Source organism: Nannobrachium achirus (genome assembly GCF_963921795.1).
Source record: "Nannobrachium achirus genome assembly, chromosome: 2".
NCBI lineage: Eukaryota > Metazoa > Chordata > Actinopteri > Myctophiformes > Myctophidae > Nannobrachium > Nannobrachium achirus.
In genome coordinates this window covers 35,041,297-35,063,519 of record NC_137811.1, presented here as the reverse complement: position 1 = coordinate 35,063,519, position 22,223 = coordinate 35,041,297, and the positions used below count along the sequence as shown (strand labels likewise).

The 22,223-nt window shown below is 41.0% G+C and overlaps 2 protein-coding genes across 2 annotated transcripts; one reads left to right on the top strand and one right to left on the bottom strand.

Annotated features, from left to right (window-relative positions):
- Nucleotides 1-215: 215 nt before the first annotated feature.
- LOC308297845 (NACHT, LRR and PYD domains-containing protein 12-like) lies at nucleotides 216-4,218 on the top strand (the record flags this gene model as incomplete). Its single annotated transcript, XM_080741412.1, has 6 exons — nucleotides 216-543; nucleotides 1,128-1,202; nucleotides 1,518-3,324; nucleotides 3,443-3,522; nucleotides 3,610-3,784; nucleotides 3,906-4,218. 6 exons carry the CDS (start codon nucleotides 216-218, stop codon nucleotides 4,216-4,218), a joined length of 2,778 nt encoding a protein of 925 aa, XP_080597538.1.
- Nucleotides 4,219-5,465: 1,247 nt separating this feature from the next.
- etfb (electron transfer flavoprotein subunit beta) lies at nucleotides 5,466-20,990 on the bottom strand. The gene is made up of 7 exons (XM_080748043.1): nucleotides 20,850-20,990; nucleotides 15,798-15,956; nucleotides 13,670-13,828; nucleotides 11,928-11,990; nucleotides 10,587-10,745; nucleotides 10,092-10,295; nucleotides 5,466-6,509 (listed from the first exon to the last, which is right to left on the bottom strand). Exons 1-6 carry the CDS (start codon nucleotides 20,901-20,903, stop codon nucleotides 10,125-10,127), a joined length of 765 nt encoding a protein of 254 aa, XP_080604169.1. The 5' UTR covers nucleotides 20,904-20,990; the 3' UTR covers nucleotides 5,466-6,509; nucleotides 10,092-10,124.
- Nucleotides 20,991-22,223: the final 1,233 nt, after the last annotated feature.

The following is a 22,223-nucleotide window of genomic DNA, read 5'->3' as shown; positions in this document are numbered from 1 at the left end:
ACTCTGCAAGAGACAAGAGATTATACTGCCTACAATTGAGGGACTGTAGCCGATTATGATGCACAGGACTTTTATACTTATTTCTTTATGTGTGGGTTTACCTACATTTCCTTAAGCAGCTGAATGTGCCATGCCATTTTGTGTAAATACTGTATATGTGTAAATATAAATGTAATCAACATTCATTCTTGACAGTGACAGCGTTCCTATGAACCATGAGCTCAACTCAGAAGCTACTCCGGTCTCAGAGAGACCTGCTGCTGAACTGGACCCGTGACCACCCGGCTCCGTTGCTGCGTTGGCTACGTGACGCCGACGTGCTCTCCTCCGGTCTCTACCTGTCCCTGCTGGAGCGGTCGCCTTCAAACGCTGTGGCGCAGGCCCTGGAGGCAGTGTGTGCCAGCGAGGAGAGTAGCCAGAGTTTCTTACAGGTGCTGAGGGAGGTGCAGGATTATTACTGCGAGGAGCTTCAGGCCTGGGTGGAGAGACACTGCAGAGATGAGACAGACAGGAAGCTGGAGCCTGTTCCTGTTCAACTTGAAGGTACAGTAAGGCTACATGCACCTATTAGGAATAATGTACATGGTATATTGTAGGTTTTAACACAGAGACAAGTAGTTATGTTTTTTCAGAACCAAGCAATCAGGACTCAAACTAATGGATTGTAATTGAGCCGAGAATTTACAGTATGAACAGAAGCATTGGAGGAAAATTATTGACAGGGTGCAATTCAGATACACCTGATGTCTGGCCAAGTTGTGCCATAAACCCAAACCAAGCAAAGGTGTTATTGTGTTTATGAACTATTCACCTGCAGTACAGTCGCTGGATCAGATAGTAGTTGTCAGTATGAACAGCAATGATATCAAACAGGGTCACATAGTCTTATCGTAAAGTCCCTCGCCTGTACAGTATCACCCAATAACATTTATCCACATTTTGTATTGACTTTTTAGGTGTTGGCTAACACTTATACAATAAGTGCAAACATCAAATAGGCTCCAACATAAAATAGGAATTGCCTAACATTAGAGACAATGTTACTGTAGGCAATTCCTAACATTGTCAGCTTAAGTTCCCTGCATCTTATTTCCTTACTGTATTTTATAAACATATAACTTCCACAGAAAAAAGAGCTAAAGGCCCGATTGCTAAGCTATTCAAGGGGAAGAAGAGTAAAGGTTTCACCGTAACCACTGAAGGTAAATTTACTTACTCATCAAAACCATCACGGAAGATTAGTTCTTGTACCACTATACAAGTAACAACATAACTAATGCAAATCAATTAAACATTTAATTAATTGTTTAGACATTAAGCATGTTATGATAATTCAAATTATCTTTTGCATAACGCAGTTAAAAAAGAGCTGAAACCTTGCAGGAGCATAAAGTCAGCCAATATCAGAGGTATGTAAGTATCTCCCAAATGTTGTCTTTAATCAGAACTGATTCAAAGCTAAATGTGACAAATATTCTCTTGACATAAGTTGCTTGTGATTTTGTGTTAATTTACAGTTCCAATTTCTGCCCATAAAACTACTCTTCTGAAACGCACAGAGCAACTAAAATGTTATTCTGAGGGTGAGGGAGATGCTTCAAACTCTGCATCTCATATTGAGATCCGCTATACAGACCTATTTTTGACAGAAGACTATGAATTAATTGACAGCAGCCAACATGAGTACTTTGACCTGGCCAGTCGGCGAGCTCGGATCTATGTCCACCAGGCCTGCCAGCGCATCCGGCCATGTCACCTCTTTAGCCCCCAAGAAACAACAGGAAGGCCACCGAAAAGGGTTAAAGTGAAAGGCATTGCTGGCATCGGAAAGAGTGTAGCAGTACAGAGACTGCTCTATGAGTGGGCATTGGGGAAGAACATGCGCGGCTTCACATGTGTCTTTGACCTGCACTTCAGAGAGCTAAATCTGATTGATGTACCATTGAGCTTGTTCGATCTGCTTGGAGACCGCTTCCTTTATCTGAAGACAGTTCTACCGGACCTTTTTGCTTCACCAAGCTCTTTGCTGTTCATCCTAGATGGATTGGACGAGTTCAAATTCCATCTGAAATGGAATGCTCCTACCGGTGACATTGGTGTCGACTCTAAGGTGCCAGTGTCGGAGCTGATGGTGGCCTTGATCAAAGGGAGCCTACTTCCAGAGGCTTCGGTGATTGTCACAATGAGGCCTTCTACAGAAGCACCCAAGCGTTTCTTCCAGAGGTGTTGCATGGTGCTGGGCTTTGAAGAACAGCAAGTGAAGGAGTACACGTCAAAGTTCTACAAAGACAAGGAAGTAGCTGACAAAGTCTACGATTATGTCGTGAGCAATGACAACCTCTTTGTGCTGTCCTTCATCCCCCTCTATTGCTACATCATCTGCACGGCTATGGCTGAGTTCTTCACCTCGGGGAAACAAGATTGCGGTGATTCAAAGTCTCTGGAGCTGAACCCACCCAGAACAGTCAGTGAGGTTTACTTCTGCTACCTGTTCACGGCTGTGAAGCACCATGCACTGAAGGGGAGGGCAGAGAGGAGCACCCCGAAATCAGAGGTCCTGTCACTGGCTAGGCAACAACTGACCAGCCTTGGAAAATTGGCTTATGAAAACCTTCTAAACAGAAAGATCCTGTTTGACAGGGCAGATCTGGAGAAATACGGCATTGCAGCTGCTGAAGTACAGAGCACCTTCCTCAACATCCTGCAGCCTCTTAAAGAAGAGACAGCTGAGATGTTTTCCTTCTTTCACTTGACTGTTCAGGAGCATCTGGCTGCCCTTTACTGTGCAATCAATCTTGACAACGAGGGAGATATAATCCAGGCTCTGGATTTCTGGTGTTTTGGTGAATTGCCATCATCCTCCACTGCTGTACCTCTACTAAACAAAGACCTGGATGTGGACAAGCAGGAGAGCCTGCACATGTTCACACGTTTCTTCATGGGTCTTCTCCGTGCAAGGCTGGCAGGTCAGCTGGAGGGCTTGGCCCTTACCCCCATGGGGCAACAGGATGGCCTCCCCAAGAAGCTAGGTTTATGGTTCCAGGCCCAGTTTAAAGGCAGGGTACTGGAAAACCAAACTGCCCTGAATCTTCTCCACTGTCTAATGGAGTTTCACATGGAGGAAGCTACAAGCACTGCAGCGCCAGAGATCAAGAAACTGAACCTGTTTAAAATGAAGCTGAGTGTGGTGGACTGTGCAGCAATGCATTACGTGCTGCAGTTCTCCCCGCACAAGTTAGAGGAGCTCAACGTAGGCTACTCAAACATCGGAAACAGAGGACTCAACAGACTGGGCCCAATCCTTCATCGCTGTGAATCTCTCTAGTGAGTGTGATTATACAATATGCATGACACAACAAAATAAGATAATAACTTTTACACCACATGAAACACATTCCGAAATGGATGACTTACTGAAGGTAACACAGATGATCTCTTTCAGTTTGAGATACAACTGCCTTGACAGACAAGCAGCCTTTTTAGAATCTGCTGTTTTGAAATCAAAGGAATGCCAGGTTGTAAGTAATATTTAAGAGAATTTTACTAGCAACCTAAAATATACACTGAAGCATTAATTGCTGTGCTGTTATTGAATGGAATCACTTTGGTACTGCAGTATGTGTGGCAATAACCTGGGTCCAGAAGGGGTTTTGCAGCTGTGGAGTGCTCTGGAACACAACACCACAGTGGAGGAGCTTTACCTGGACATCACTGGCATCACAGAGTTGGGCACAGAGAATATTGTCCACTGCCTCAGCAAGAACACCTCTCTTAAGACACTGACGTAAGTACAAAGACTCACATACATTGTTCACAGTTTTCAGAAACATGATCAGCAGTCTGCCATGCCATCTACTGGAGTGTGGGGTGAATGACCTTTCCATGGTTATTTGTGTTTTTATCAGCATTGTGGGGAATGACATCGGAGAGGGAGGAAAGAGAAGGCTGAAGGAGCTAGAGCGACGAAGGCCGGATCTCCGGATTATTGGAAACTTTGTAGATGACCTTGGATTACTTCAGGCCTACCTGGACTGGGTGGAAGAGATCCGGGCTGACCGGGACCAGATGGACTCGGTGAAGAACGCTGATGCCTTGCAGTCTGTCCTGAAGGGTCTGCAGGTAGTAGAGGAGGGAGAGAATGCAGTGAAAGCCAAGGAGCTGAAGACCAAGATTCTGGAGTTGCTGAAGCCTTCTATTGTTCGAGCTGGTGGAAACTGACCGTATGATTACTGTATATTTAGGGGGTTCAGTTTGTTGAGAAAAACAACAAAGAAACAAATAAAATAAAAGGTTCTTAATATGTCACAATGAATCAAATGTATTATAATTCATATGGATTGATATGACTATTATTCAGCATAGGTTAGTCTTTTGACTCTTTTTCCAATCCCATTTGAATCATGACCTAAACACACAGCAAGAGAGAGAGATTAAGCAGAGTGGGAACCCCACTACATATGGTATAACATTGTGTTGCAGATTAAACATTTTAATAGATTTCATAACTACCTTCATAGATTTGTTTGACAGCACTATCATCAGTGTGTGAAACATTTCTTTCTTTCTGTTAATACACTCTCAATACTTGGTAAACTTGACTTTTGGCTGGCCCCCTTGTAGTAATCCCTGTTGAAGACCCATGTAGTAAGGACTAAAAGATTCCACTTTCTTTCATCCAAAGTGCTATTGATATACTTAATGAAAGATAGCACTTAAATACAGTAGCTTTCCTTGCACAGACACACTTGCACGATTGTTTTCATTTCCCTGTATGGGACATTTGTACTTGGTGTGAATGAAATCCATTTCCCTGTACTTGCTCTGTTAAAATGTTTGATGTTGTTCTTTTGATTTGCAATCATGTTTTTTTATGTGAACCCTGGCTGCAAAATATAAGGGACAATAAAGAATCTTTTCCATTTGGACACATTTCACATTGCCTTTGCACAGACGATAGCTTAGGCTACAAAACTGTGAAACACGTTCATTTTAATAAGGTTTTTACATAATTATTTAAAACGATTATGTTACATTTACAATTTAATATGCCATTAACATAGTTGAAAATATAATTTGATTGTTTTGATAATCAGACATGTGTGCCCAACTATACATTTGTTTAAATGTAGGTAGGCTATGTTGAAAATGCTAAACCTTTTCAATTTAATGCATTTAATTTAAGATATCTGTCAATTACCAAATGGATATCAACAGGTCTTCACTTGGCTCATATGAACAAGTATCAAGGCTCTTTGACTCATGATTCATTTCCAAACATTACGGTAATATCAGTTATAGAAAGAGGCACTCTGATCCAAGGAAGTCAGACGGTACAATTCAGTGCCGTCTAGCCTACTAGTATAGATGCAGTCTGAGGATATGAGGATGTGAGGAGAATTTTAGCTCAAACCTTCAACAAATCCATATCTTAGCAAAATAAAATGACAACCATTGATTAGATTAGATATGAAAAAAACAAGTTTACTTTATTGTCATGGAAGGTGTCTGTACAATCTACACGGAATCGAGGCGCTTGTGGTAAGTGTTTTCTTTTCTTCTCCTTTTCTCTTGCTCGTACTGAGAGACACTATCTAGGCAGACCTGGTGCCCAGTTTCAATTACAGTATAATTTATAAAATATATAGACATGTCACTAATGCACTAAAGTACATATTTAGATAAACATGTTTGGGTCCATATTTACATATACCATTTACACAAACCTACACAGCGTCATCATCTGATTACAGGTGTGCGTGTGGGCAAACAGCTGAGCCATGCCTAAAACCAAGAAAATAGCCCATCTACAAGCTCACGATGTGACGCAAAGCAACGCCCAAATATGCTTCTGTCGTCGGGTCCTTCACATTCGTAAATCTTCTTGGTGATTAATATGCGACCGCCTTTCCGACAGTTCTCTTTGCAGAGACGGCAAAAGTCGTTTACTGCAGATTCAGCCATAACGAACAATGGACATAATGTACTTCGGCTAGTTTCTTTGCAGTTGATATAGGACTTACTACATGCTTATTACTGCGGCGCACTGTACGATAAGCTTGTATATTGGCTGTTTTCAACTTCAAGTCACTTAATGAAATTGCATTGTATTATTCATCATGGCAAACATTTACAGTGCAATACAAACAGAAACATGAATGAATGGCTGCAAGAAGTATGAACGTTATTGCATGTTAAGAGTGTTGGTGCTCTGCACCAAGTTGTCTAGTACTCCACACACCACAGGCATTTAACCCACATTATACATGTACCATCTGATATAAAATGCACATAAAAGACAGGACTGGCCCTATGGGTCTGGAAGATGGCTGCTTACAAGACAGTGTTTCTCAGTACTCCACCAAAGTGTACTTCTTGCCTGGACAAACCGCTGGAGTCACAGTCTCAAACAGAGGGATTAGGGTGGATAAATAGGCTTCCGCCGCGAGCAACCAGTCCTCAGGGTAAGCTTAGCTTATATATAATGATGTCCAGTTGTTCACCCAGGACTCCTACAAGAGAGAAAAGAGAGGGGGCGATAAGTCATCAGCACTCAGATATTCAAGTTTCAATCATGAAACAATTGCCCATATTCACAAGGCTGCCATGTTACTCTTTGATATTCTATAACAGTGGTTCTCAACCTGAGGGTCGGGACCCCCAGGGGGGTCCCCAATCTATTTTGGGGGGTCCCCAGATGATTAACTTAATGGGCAACATTGTTTTCTCACTCAACAGTAAACAAACCAACATAAAGTTTAAGTGTATAGATGGTATCTGCACATTTGTAAAGTGACAATTAAAGGACTTTTTAATAACTCTAAAATGACACATTAAACATTGGCCTATATATATATATATATATATATATATATATATATATATATATATATATATATATATATATACTTTTTTATATATAAAATATTAGAGGCAGAAATTGTGAAAATAGTCAATCTACAAACTCACAACGCCTCGCAACGTGAGGTGTTGTGAGCATGTAGATCTGCTATTTTCACAATAGAACCGTGTTAGACAAAATATAATGCCTCAACTCTTAGTGCTCGTCAGGATGGAGAGGTCCCCAGTTAAAATATGATTATTTTGGGGGTCGCGGCCTGAAAAGGAACCACTGTTCTATAAAGTCGTTCTAGTCTCCATCTAGGCCCAGATAGAGCCCTGCCCTGGAACAGAAAAAGCTAACCAATGCCAGGTTCGTTATGTTTGCAAACACGTCGCGACTGTTGCCAGATTCTATGTTGTCCATAATAACTCTTGTTCCTGCCACCAAGGTCAAATCTGGCAATGCTGGGAGTCTGGTTAATTATAGGATATGCCTATTTGATTGGCTAGTTTGGCATCTAAAGTCATGGAAAGGATTCTATTGGATCGGTTTCATGAATATAATAATATATTAATGAACAAAACAGTTTGGATTCAAGGCCAAGTATTGGAAATTATTTGTGCATTTGTGCCTTGAAAGAAGTAGAGGAGACAAAGTCCCCCCTGTGTTAATTGGATTTATTGATGCTTGCTTCTTCTAAGGCTTTAGACCGAGTCACCCATGAAAAGTTGTTTCAGAAATTGAGTCAAAGGGGTGTGCCTGATATCATGCTAAGAATCCTGGCATGCCAACCAAAGTATGCAGGTCAGAAGGGCCAGCAGCGTTTATTCCTTCCTTTGGTGTTGGTAATAGAGTATGACAGGGGGGGGGGGAAATAGCCCCCAATCTTTAATGTGTACATGAATTATTTATACGAACAACTTAGAGGCTACGAAACCGGTTGGTATCACCCTAATTAACCATCTTAAGTATGCTGATGATTGGTTATTTTTTCTTCTAGCTGTGCTGGCTGGGTTTCAACAGCTGCTGAATATTATTATGCTCTGATTATGGGGTCAAACAGGAAGTGTTATACAGTACAATGCTAAAAGGAGCGTTGTCATAACATAAAGTGCACAAAATATCAAAGAGGGAAAAAAAGGGAACAAAATGTCACAACACAACCTTGTTTGTGTTGAATGTGTTTCTAATTGACTCAGTCTGAACAAATTAACAAGTTGTGATTTGCGTGATGTGTGTACATTTACAACATTAACCTCTACTTCGCAACAACATGTGCCGTGCCTGTCTATCAGTGCCACCCCCACATGCTCTGTAATCTGCACTCAGCTGAAAGGTTGAACCGAGTGATGTTTAACAGGACAAATATAAGCCAAATTGATGAACATAACACATTACTGCCCGATTATACTTCATTGTACAATGCCAAAAATAACAGATCAGCAAGCTTTTTTCTGCAAGCAATGCCATTGTACGACTAGGGGTGATAGACGTAGCTCATGATACGATACTGTGACACTGACAATATTTGAACCCATGATGTCTGCGATAATAGATACTAGGGATGTTAATCGACGCATTATTTGCGAATCGACGCCGAAAATCGACGCGTTGATCGCATTTTTCACTTTTTTTCCCCCGCTAAGCTGCAGCTGAGAGGAGACCACAACGGCGCATTACTTTAAGCAACACAACTTGCAGCAGCACCCACCAGAACTTGCATCAAAGCCCTAATAATAATTATAATAAACAATTGCTCTTCCTTGCGTTAGCATGGAGTCTGTTCTCTAGAGACTAGAAGCGGAGTGACAAAGTCCATGGCTCGCTCTCCCTCCAAGAGCGTATGTATGCAGCTCGCAGCCCCCGCTCTCCGAGCTAGCTCCACGGAGCTTGGAGCTCGGAGAGCGGGGGCTGCGAGCTGCATACATACGCCTCTCCCCCCCCCCCCGACTGCGTCCACGGGTGTGTCGCATTAACGGCGAGTAGTGTATTTTTTAGTGTTGTGTTTTATTGTCAATCTTGACAAAATCACTGCACACGGGGCGACGCTGCCATTAAATAAGCGAGCTTTCGTGTCAAGCATGCATGCAAAGGCAGGAGGTAAACAAAAGACATCCAGTCAGCGCACTGCTATGACGCGTGCACACAAACAGACCAGCAGTGTTTCTCAACCAGTAGTCCGCGGACCTGACCAGCGCCGCATGCATGCGAATCTGCGATCCATGCATGCAACACAGACATTCACTCGTCCCCGACACACACACACACACACACACACACACACACACACACACACACACACACACACACACACACACACACACACACACACACACACACACACACACACACACACACACACACACACACACACACACACACAGGTCCTCTCACATTTGGAAAACATTGACGCTTATAATGAACAAGCGATTAAAACATTTTTGGGGGAAAAACTTTAGGAAAAAAAAAAAAAAACTTTTTTCGACTCATACTTTTTGAGTCGCGGTGAGCATGAGTCGATTTTCGAGTCGATTTTCGATTTTTTTTTCACATCCCTAATAGATACATTATTTATACAGATACATTTCATTCATGACATATCACGATATCTGCGTAACTGAAGAAGTAAAAAGTATAACAATGTCTCCTCTAACATCTATATCACGGTATGATATCACATTCACAATCCAAATAATATCCATAACGTTAACTATGGAGCTCAGACCACGTTATGGTGAGCAATATTACAAGGAACACAAAGAAATGGAAAGGAAACTGCCAGGTTTGTAAAGAATCTCTGCCAGTCTGCAAGCTGTTATGTTGACTAGGGTTGGTTATACTAGGGCATGTCTGTTCCTCATCTTTTTCAACTTTATATTACGGAATCTGTGATCGAAAGCCCTTGCGTGTTGTCGTAAAATATCGATACTTGAAGCCAGGGTATTGATAACGTGTTGTGAAAGGAAGTACGATGTTGATTCTTTGTCCCACCCTAACGTTCAACAAAGTATAAATTAAGCATAAGAATTGCATTGATTGCAAAGATTGCAATCGAACGGGCTACTTCTGAAAAGTATAGGTCTTTGGAGTGAGATGAGTTATGTGTGTGTTTAAGAGAAAGGCTGTAAATGAGTGTGTGTGTGTGTGTGTGAGTGCGTGCGCGTGCGTGCGTGCGTGTGTGTTAGAGAGAGGGAGTGTTCGGTGAGAATAAGTTGATGATGATGTAAGATCTGTACAAATGGAGACTCACCTCTGTTTGCTTCCTGTGCTCCCTGTTCAGCCTCTATATCCTCCCCGCATCCTTGAGTTTGGACACCAGGTCGTCTACTGTCTCCACCTTCACACCGGCCAGTCTCTGAGGAGGCTCATCCACTCTCACCACCTCCAACCGCGAAGTTATGTCAACGCCCAGGTCTGCTGGCTTAAAGTTAGCGATCTTCTTCTTTTTGGCTTTCTAAGCAAGTAGTGGAGAGAAAGAACATAAGCAAATCTTTGCTAAAACAATTTGTGTGCACTGTTTTAACTGCTAATATTTGGATATTCATTCATATTCATGGTTGTGTAATGATGAGTAACTGCACAACACCAAAATGCTGCAAGACCGGATGAACAAGATCTTCCTTCGTTTATGAACATACTACTTTAATTTACATACTAATTTATTTCAAGAGTTGACAGATTTATGGGGATCACATTGCTGAAACACAATCAACTCTGTAACTATAGTGTGTGTGGATGTCTGTACCATGATATTGGGAAGAGTGGCGTATCTGGGGGTATTGAGTCGTAGGTCTGCAGTCACCACTGCAGGCATGTCGATCTTAATGGTCTCCAGTCCACCGTCGATTTCTCTCACCACTTTCACCTTACCATCTTCAAATGTCACCTCAGATGCAAAGGTTCCCTGGAATAACAACACTGAGCCTCAATTCAAGAAATCGGGACAGGCAACATTAACATGACATTATCTTGTTTAAGACCCCATGTAAATTATGTAAAATGTCTCCAGCATGAACCCTCACTATAATTTTCTTTTCACATGTCTAATTCATTTTGGGACTGGAGTATAGGCTTAAACGGTTGTATGTCTATGTGTATTGTATTGACCTGTATTGGTTCTTCTTTCTGTGCTGATGCATGAAACTACATTTAGCTCTAGAGATCAATGAACTTTTTCATATGAGGACAGTGAACAGTGAGACAGGAACGACAGGAGATGACATGCAGCAAAGTACCTAAGGGCAGACCCTGGTCAGCTGCAAGAAGGACTACTGGGGTGCCCCACTACCTACTGTACCAGTTTGTCAAAACCATCAGGATCTAAACACAAATGTTGCAGACTGGCAAAGATTTTACATATCTCCGGCAGTATGGCAATTTGTTGGCTTGCCTTTTTAAAACGCAAACCTTAGGATGTTTATTAATAGGTAGAGTGCCTCCTCTGTTGGCTGAACAGAGTAACTACACCTTAAATGGCCAGTTGGTAGGGCTGTCACGATTATGACATTTGACATGACGATTTTTGTCCCTCAAATAATTGCGATTAACGATTTAATTGTGTTTTTGTCGTTGACAATTACATTTCTGTTTGGCTTTTAGGCTTTTAAGTTGCACATGGTAGATATGACACATAACCTAAATATACAGAGAAATTACTGACATATTTGACAACTTTATACTTAAAAAAGAACATTGATAGTGGAAATAGCCGATCTACAAGCTCACAACGCGTTGCGATGCGTTGTGAGCTTGTAGATCGGCTATTTTCACTATGTTTTACTCTTTTTTAAATATATGAACGTTTTTCAACATGGAACCGATTATGACGATTATGAATAATAATCGCGATGTCAAATAATCACGATTAGACGATTATGTAATAATTGTGACAGCCCTACCAGTTGGCCACTGATTCCTAGCAGCCTTTGAGCTTCATTGTAGGATTTGTGTAGCTCTGACTGACTCAAACTAGTATCCACCATACTTGATAAGACACGTGGGACAGTGACATAATGTCAACACAGTTTGCTCTTAGGTGCAAGTCAGTTTACTATGACTCAATCACCACATCAAAGTTAAAACTCACTTGAGGCCAGTCCAGCAAGGCGGCTGTCATCTGACCTGTCTGGTTGCAGTCATCATCAATGGCCTGTGGAGGGGAGGGGGGGAAACAGCATGGAGTCATAACATATTGAAGGAAAGGTACAATGAAGTGACACTAGTCGGGGAGCCACAGGCCCAAAAGCTCAAAGATAAGGGTTAAACCTGTGACGTCAGGACATACTTTTTATTTTTGTTTTTGAGCGGTGGTAGACCGCTCCATAGCATGGCCGAGTGTGTATCCGTCCGTCCGTGTGTGTATGTAGCCTGAACTACCACTCAGTGACCAGAAAGGGTGTTGTTGAGTCTAGTCTGAGCATCAACTGCAATACTCTCTCTCTCTCACACACACACACACACACACACACACACACACACACACACACACACACACACACACACACACACACACACACACACACACACACACACACACACACACACACACACACACACACACACACACACACACACACACACCACACAACACGGGTGTGATTTTTTCTATTCATTTGGTCATTAAAGGTGCCTCCACACCGAAAATACTACAGGAGACTTGTTCAAACTGTTCACAGACTGCAAAGAACTGCAAAGAACTGCAAAAAACTAAGCACATTGAATTTTCCAGCCGACTGTATGCCGACTGTAATTACTGTACAGTTTTGCGCATGCGCACTGTGTTGCCATATCGGCTCGTTACAAGCGACTTTGATCCTGTTTTCCGATAATGTTGCTAGTTGTGGGTTACTTTTGTTTGGGCATGTTTCTGAATTGCAGTTGCTTATTTGGCCTTGCTTTCAACATTATTTTAGAAAATAGCTAATGTAATAGAGCTCAATAGGTGAAACTGGATGCTTCTTTAGGCCTTGTTTTCATAGACCTGGTCGCTTGTTTAACTCACAGAATCTGGCAACCGGGGAGCAGAAGCGGAGACGCTTCCTGTCCGCTGTTTACTTCTCCTCACACCAAAACAACACACATCACTATTACTAGCGTTGCCTTGGAGTTGATTAGTATAGGAAATTGAGAGTTGAGATTGTGAATATGCTATTTAGTTAAAATGTGCAACGGGAAAATGTCTCTGGCTTATTTAGGCTTGGTTTTGCTGCAGCAGTAGCAAACTAATGGTCCATTACAACTCGCTACAATTCACCGACGTCCAGGGGCGACTCTACAAAACTGAGCACGTCCAGTCTTCCAGTTTTCCGTCGATACTGGTCGATAGCGTTCCCGACCCGCTGCCGAAAACCTACTGATGAGCTCCCGTTCAGCAACAGACGCTTTCCGCCGCTATCCGCCGCCGATTCGGCCAGAAACATTGCGAAAGAAAGTTATGGCCATTGGTATATTTATATTCACTATACAGGAAAAGAAAAAAATATATATATAAAAAAAGAAAGAATACATCTGCTTTAAGTAGCGGAGCGGGAGGGGGGGGGGGGGGGGGTCAAACTAGGGGTTCTTCATGATTCTGAATCCATTGCAAACATTTGTTTTTGCATGAAAAATATTCCTTGGGCTAAAAACTGACCCAGAAAATTGTGAAAAGTCATAAGTCATCACTTTATGTGTTTTTTGATATTTTGATGAGTCATGCAGTCAAGTAGACAATGTTTTGATGGGGATATTGATCGGTTGGTATTCAATAGTTTTATTGATATCCATCCAATAGTCATGTTCAAGCTGAATTCTACAACAGCGGTAGATTTACTTTTGGATATCTCAAACCTGTTTGCCGAGGATGACGAGTTGAGCGTCTTCTTTCTTTGCCAGAGCCGCAAAGATCTTGGAGATCTGCAGAGGTCCCATTTTATAGAAATCGGTTGCAGGGATTTCCACGTGAATGCCACGATCCGCCCCCATGGCAAGTGCAGTGCGGATGGTCTCCTGTATAAACAACATACACATAGGTTTGGATGTGTTATTTTGCTACAGCAAATTTAACCATTTAACTGAAACGGCTCAGCTTTACACGACAGACACTTGGCACCAATTTAAACTTGGCCTTAATACTAACAAAGCCTCCTGGGAACTGCAGTGAATCCTTATCTAGCGACAGTTGTGACAGATAAAGAAAAGGTTGGAATGATTACCTTAATATAAATAATACACAGACATTTTGGGGTCAAATAAGGCCACTATAAAACAGATCTGTTAAATCAAACTTGACTGCAACAGTGCTGTTGGACAATCTATAATTTCTCACAACTATTTGTATTTTCCTCTTCAATACCAAAAAACTAAATAATTGGTATGCTTAGGTTTTAAATTTAAAGGCAAAAATGAAGTCTCCAACCTTAAGTTTCGCTTTATTAATAGAGGCGTCCAGTGAGTGACGTTTAAAGCTAAAGCTCTTGAGTGTGAACAAGAGAGCTTTGGCTTGAAATGCTTAATTAAAAAAAAAAGTCATTTAAGGGAGCTACAATGCAGGCTTTGCTTGACTTTGATCTTTGTTAATTTGGGGACCAGCACCTGCCTTCAAAAGTGTTTTTTGGATGTGCAGCACTAAGAGCTCTTCTTCTGATCTTGCTACATGTCCAGATTGTAGACATGTTCTTTGAAAGAATATTATGCCATTTGATCAGATGAATTAATTTGGATCCTCAGGCATAGCTCTCTCTACCACCTCAGACGACCTACTACGCCACATTACTAAATCCCATGAAATGGTTAGGCAACAAATCTTTCTAGGATATGGGCTTCAACTTTCATAAACTGCAAACACAACCTGCCATAACAGCTCATGACCTGGACAGAGGCTGCACGCATGCACACACCTACCACCTACCTACCCACCCACACACACACAAACACACTTATGTTAATATAAACATACGGTATTTAACATAGCTATTAGGGGTGCAACAGTTAAACTAATCAATTTAATAATAATATATAATAATAATATAAAATAAATAAAAGTTCTGCTACCTTCACAATTTTTGCATGACACAGTTAAAAGTGGTTACTGCCTGGTTAATCGATTCTTTGATAAATAATAAATATATATTTTGAAAACATAATTCGCGATAATTCGATTAATCTGAAAAGTAATCGCTAGAATAATCGCTAAGGCTAGGGCTCCACTGGGAGCGTTGCGTTGTGCCGCCGTCAAAAAAATTAACCGGGGCGAATTTGGCGTCCGACGTTGACGTCGGCAGTGGAGCACCCAGTGGAGCGTTCCCAGCGCCAACGCCACGCTCGCAGTTGAGCCGGGGGGTAAGAAAAGAATCGATAGTTGCAGCCCCAATAGCTAATAAACAAGCCTAACAAAACAGTCCTACAGTAGCTAGCAAACATACCTCATCCGTCAAAACCCCAAAGAATTAATCCATGCCTCGATTGTTATTCTGAACCAACCGCAGAACAGTTGCCAGTGCCACAGAGAATGTCTAGAGGACATTGGTAAAAAGGCACTTGTGCATATTAAGCCTGGTCTGGGTTGTGGCCCTGAATATCGGAGAAGGGCCACAGTAGGTGGCTCTAGAATTGTTACATTAATTTGTTCTGCAAATATATTTGTAGATAAGCAAATGCCTAAAATGATGAGCCACTGATGAAGCATTTCAGTGTATGGCACAAATGCTACTTTCATCTTTCAATGCATAAATCCGGCTATACGCAGCACTTCAGAAGAGAATTGCTGAGCATAGCGCATTTACGATCTACGGAAACAGGCAAACGGTTATTTTTAGCATGATCAACAAATGAAAACATGACAGCGATTTATTCACTCTCGGAGACCCCACATGCACCTGCTCCGAGAATGAGTACTATATGACTAGCTCCCCGCGTGTCTTTAAGGACATCTGTAATGAGGCGGTGTTGCAGAGGCCCGGTGCTCCGTCACACCCACCGTTACTTGCGTCGGCCCGCAGCTGACAGCCACCACCTCCTTAATCAACTTCTTCTCCTTGAGCTTGACCGCTTCCTCCACAGCGATCTCACAGAAGGGGTTCATCGAGTGCTTCACGCCATCCGTCACAACGCCGCTGTTGTCTGGCTTCACACGAATCTGTAGGAGGAAGAAGAAAGCATCGGGACAGTCAGAGTCACGGTGGGGGCACAGCGTGATGAAAGGGACAAGTAGCCTAGATTCTAGGACAACCTGACAGACAGGGTGATGGAGAGCAACAAGAGAGGGAGGGTGCACAGAGGCAGAAAGACAGCTTGGTGCCTTGTCCTGAAAGGCAATAAACCAAAGTGATGTACACTTCAGCTGCTTTGATCCATGCACTGTTCACAGTCATACATTAGTATTCATATAACATCAGGGCCAATTGATGCCAACGGTTTGGATCTCTCTGTCATTGTTGTTTTTCACGGCTTGTTACCCTATAGTGCAGTGGTTCTCCAACCTTTTTAGGCTTCAGTACACACTTTCTGATTCCTGAATCCAAATACCCCCTTTACCCGACTACAACATTGTACAATGTTTAAAACGACAAAAGAAAGCATAGCTGGTATAATGATGCTATGAATGAATGATAACCCACCTTTTGAAGAATATAACATTACAAATAAGAAATGTAGTAAAAGAGTTACAATTAGTGCCTCGCACTGCCTCCAGAGCAGATTTATTTTAAATTGTGGACATAAAATTGTAACTCCCATTTTGGGGCCAATGTTATATAATAATTGTCCGTCCACATCAAACCATGAAGTTCTAAATGACCGAAACGAAAAAAAAGCAACACTTTTGGTTCCAGACAGTGTGCAGGCCCTTTTCTTCTCTACAATGTTTTTAGCTGGTCAGCAGGACCAGCTCTTTAAACAGATTACATTGTCCTGAGACATTCAGGGGACCTAGGGGACCTATTTGCCGATTGGCTGTCCATGTCACATGGTCACCGAGCTCATGATCCATTGGCCAGGCCCTCCAGATCTGTACTGCTGTAATGACATATTTTGTCCAGCAGGGAGCACCATTCCTTCACACTGAGGCGGTGCCTGTGGCCAGCCTGCTTGTGATAAATGAAACAGAAGAAAAGAGAGGTCTATACTTGAGTAAAAGTACAAAAGTATTGGCATCAAAGTACAAAATGTTTGTATGATTGCTTGTAGATCGGCTATCATTCTTTGATTTTCACAAGTCATTGTTGACATCATCATCCATTTAAGCTTTATAATTAGCTTCATACTAACATTAACATTATTTTTCTTCTTTCAATTCTAAACGTAGAGATTAGGTTATGAAAGGAAGGTGATTAGGTGATGAAAACTAGCAAAACTATAGCAGCCATTCACTTTAATCAACGCGATGCATCCAATGTAATTGTGATGAGGATGTCAAACAAACGTTAATCACGTCGTATTTAATTATACTTCATCTGTTACAGATGATTGTCCAAATAAACCGTACGTTATTTAAACTGTGAGCCATTTATAGACAATATGCAGTGTTGCCCTGGGCATCGTTGTAGGCTGTAGTAGGTGATGTGTCACACCATCTGCATACCATCTGCATTAACATATGAACTGAACGAGTATGCAAGTTGTCAATGATTTAACTCTATGACCATGATATGGGCTTTGGTGTGAAGTCATGAAAATATCGTACCCTACACAATTTACAAAAGCAACACAAAGTACATTCATTGATGAGCTGCTTCTTCCTGTCATCTGATCAGTGTCCACACAGTAGATTAATTCGAGTTGCATTTTAATATCAAATGAAACAGAGCAAAAACGATGTGCTGAATGAACCAATGCGAGTCTTTGAGAATTACAGTTAGTATCTTCACAAATAATGAGCACATTTCTAGAGACACGGTAACACATTCATTGTACTAAATGACAAGAAAGCATATATTTAGAACGATATGTAGCAGTGAAATACCACAAGATTTTGGAAAATGCCTACAATCAATACACTTATTTGAACACCTTGGTTACATTAAGTTCTGCATAATGCGTACTTTCTGCTTTTGGTACATTTCAATACAAATACTTTTTATACTTGTACTCAAGTAAATTTTGAATACAAGTCTTCCACTTGTATGATACTTAAGTAAAGAATGCGAGTACTTTTCCCACTACTGCCTAATAAGCATGCTAGTTTTAGTAAAATCAGACATCACAGATAGATTTATAGAGTAATAGGCTATATGGCAACTGTAAACTTAGCAGGAGTCCTCCAGGCTATGGGGGAAAGTAGCTGTTGGAAAAAGTACTCAAATGTTTTACACTTCTTTTTTTAAAAGTATCTTAAAAGTATCAATACTGCACTGTAGATGTACTCAGTTATAAGTAAAAGTCACACACACACACACACACACACACACACACACACACACACACACACACACACACACACACACACACACACACACGGGGGGGGGGGGGGAGTGACAAAATTCATAGATCTAGAACACAGACTTCATAGATATAGAACACAGAATATGTACAGTACAGTACAGTGAGGTACAGTATACAGTACAGTAAAGTACAGTAAGGTAATACGCAGTTATTACTGTTGTTTGAGCACGCCCGAGTTTTTTCAAAACTTTTTTTTTCCAAAAAACATTTTTTTCCAAAACATTTTTTTTTTCAAAAAACATTTTTTTTTTTTTTTTTCAAAAAACATTTTTTTTTTCATCTGACCAGCTTATATATTGACTGTGTCAATTCTTGTTTATCATTAAACATAACAGTAAACTATATTCTTCCATTTTCCACTTTCAATCCCTGTAGTACCCCAAGGGTACACAACACGACGTTCCCCCATTGAGAAACACTGCTGTGTAGAGTATGCACTGCAGCAGGATATTAGATCCTGTGAGTGTGTCCATTTGTTAGCAAATAATCGATTACAATGAAATTCAGGTAATGGTCCTTGGATGACCCTCTCTGGTTGATTAAGTTTGGTGCATGCCACCCTACAACAGACCAGATGCACCAAGAAACATGTTCTAATTGCTATAAAAGAGAAGATAATGTTGCTGCTGCTTCAGCACTTGGCGTGTGCAGGGTTTTCATCGCCTTCTTCCTGATGCTTTAGTTTTTGTTATTACCGTTTTATTGTCGTTGCCCTGCAGTGAGCAGCTGTGAAAGAGAACATTAACTACCAAGTAGGCCACATTTATTTTCTAAATTCTAATGTGGGTCTGGTTTTCAGATAGTTATTTTGTTTGGTGGGATATCACATGCATTCTATTTGTGTTGTGTATAGTAGAATCAAAAAAGTAAATATGCATCTTCTATCAGTTGCCCATTGACACAAATGCTTAAGTCTTCAAGAACTATCCTATACTGTGTGAATATTATAGATAAAATAGAGATTGCATATTTTATCAGTGACAATCTAGTAAGTATTTTAGGACCATTTAAAACAAAGTAGTACATTGTAATCCACAAATGCAGTTATCTAAGCTTTAGACTAATCCTTGACTGTTTCATAATAAAAAGTGCCTACTCTCCCAGAGTAACCCTTCCATGACCAGAGCTTCACTGGACTGACACGTTTTGCTGTCTGATAGTTGACAAAATCACTAGTAGGAATAGAGTTGTTGTATCACTGTACAAATAGACTGAAAGCCAGGCTGTATGACAGATCTAGTTGAGTGCAGCTACAGCAGGAACACTCTTGACTGCTGCAGAGAACAGCTGTACTCTATACCTGCCAACACTTATGAATTCAGCAGGAGAGGAGAGAGGAGACTACTGTAGTTTTACCCCATCTCCTGCTGTGCTTCTGAATTTTAATATCTCTTGAAAATATACGACTAATTGGTCCTCACTAATGCTCAGGATAGAATTGTACAATTTTCTCTACTCAGCCTGTGTCTCATAGGAGGAGGGGTGTGGACACTTCAGAAACGTGCGTACCAACGCTAGCATCGTTAGGCAGGATCTTCCCAAACAAGATTTCAAAAAGAAATGATCTGGTTTCTATTAGCTTGGATTCCCCATCTACGATGTCACTGGTAAGCAGTTGTATGAACTGTCCACATCCCTCCTCTGAGACACAGACTGGACAGGTTAGACACACATACCATACCATATGAGCTTTAGTGAGGAGGACCAATTGTATGAAGACAGGTTGAAAACCTTTTTCTCTCAACCCAACTCTATGGTTAAAGTGAGCAAGTCCAATCCATGGGTGTTACACATCTCAATTATATGCAGCCAGGCCATAATGTTAAGTAAGTCAGTAAATACAAAGTCAGTGAACACTAAGTGAATACTAAGACTAAAGTGTGTGAATACAAAGATACAAAGTCAGGCCCGTCAACAACAAAAAAAACTTTGCATTTACTTAAAAGGAAAAAAACATCTAACAATCAATAATATTTTCTCAGTTAGTGGTTTGAGTATGTGAGGCAATTAATTTATTATATAATTTTTGATCAAAGACAACATCCCAGTTATGACTATATTATAACAGTTACATTAAAACTATAACAGTCTACACTATTCTAATCTACAGGTACAGTAGCACCTTTTAAATCAAATCATCTTTTCAGCAAGGAATTATCAATCAACTACAAACGTAAATTGTTGACATTGCAGCATGTGATATGACTGAGGTATTACTAATATTTTACTTGTTGCTACTGTATATGGGCTGATCAGCTTCAGAATCAGTAGTAGCCCCAGAATGGCTGAAGTTCATACATTGCATGAAATATATATCAGCCATTCTGGCTAATTCATTGCATATCTTTCACACCTAACGTAGTTACTTACATTAGTTTTCCTACAATACACTGTAACGTGTCTACGTATGTGACAATTAAGCATTTCAATGCACACTACTGTCAGACAGATAGTGATATGGCTAACAGATTGCATAAAGACGACCAAGAGGCTAGCAGTCAGGTCACAGCACCTCCAAGTGTACGACAAATAGCGATATATTAATATTTTTGCTCGTTCTTGAAATTGTTTTTAAACGAGGACACAATACCTTGACTGCGTAGTCAATGACACGTTTAACTCCAACGAGAACTCGGCCAGACATTGCAGTTGTGTGGTGGTGGTGTTGTTGCTGCTAACTGAATTAGCCACACAGACAAGTCACTGCAATGAACCTGAAGGAGAGGTCGGATTCGGAAATGTTTTACAGTGAATCCACCGAAGGCGGGTCTAAAGGGGATCGCCCACCATCAGAGCCAATCAGAAGCCGCGAGTAATACAAGCCATCAATCATAATGTCGTTTGTAGCCAATCACAGATCAGGTTGTGGTGTGTTCTCGTAGTCTCCGTCGCAAACACAAACCCCGTAAAAAACCGTTCCGCTGCCGGGAAGTAGAGTAAAGTTCATAGCGGGTGACTGATGCGGTGGCATGCATAGGTCAGTTGGACATAATAAGTAATAACACAGTTAATTTGTCCATGGATCATCTGCATCGAGTATCTCATGCAAATATAACTTTTAAATCAACCATCAGAGACTTTTGATCGATCGATTGATTGAACATTTTATTAGCAGCTCGCCTAGGAAAAGCACAGCAGGACAGTAGGCCACAGTTCAGATACAAGGATCTATATAAAGCACAATGGCTTGTTTACATTATGGTCCTTTTGTACTCAATTCATAGAGACAACACTGATTTCATCCAAGTAACGTCAACAGACAACTCACAACATGAGTATACTGTTACTGTATGTCATTTATTTTCACAGAATGTGGAAGGAAACCATCACCATGAAACAATAACACATAAATAGAAATGCATGTGCCACATATATGGATGGGACATTATTGCAGAACATGTAGACAGTAAACTATATGCACATAATAGATCAAATTCACAACTTAACAAAAATAACACAAGTTTAGACTATCATATGTTAATATTTAGGTCGGTCAGCTGCATTATCCATGCATGATTGTCAAGGGATATTCTTGGCCAGGAGAGCAGATTATCTGCGAAATCCATAACCATATTCTAGGCTATGATTGAGTCAAAATTGAATTAGTTTTGCCATAAAACCTGCACTTGAGCAAAGAAATCATAGGCTATAATGAAATCACAATCCCTTAGGCAACATTCCTGTGAGTGGGATGGGATGGTTTGTCTGTCAAAATGCTGCATGGCTCAAATATTAAGGTGGAATAAAATCCTTATTACTATGCAATAACAATATACAAACAACAATATTATTAAGAAATACAATAAAAGTCACTATAGCCCATTTTCCACTGGCCCAACTCCACACCACTCCACACCACACCGTCCACTTGTGCCAGGTTTTCCACTACAAGGACCTGGGTAGAGTGGTGTGAAAGTGGTACTAAACAGGGTACTAAAAAGTATCCACTCTAGAGTAGGTCTGA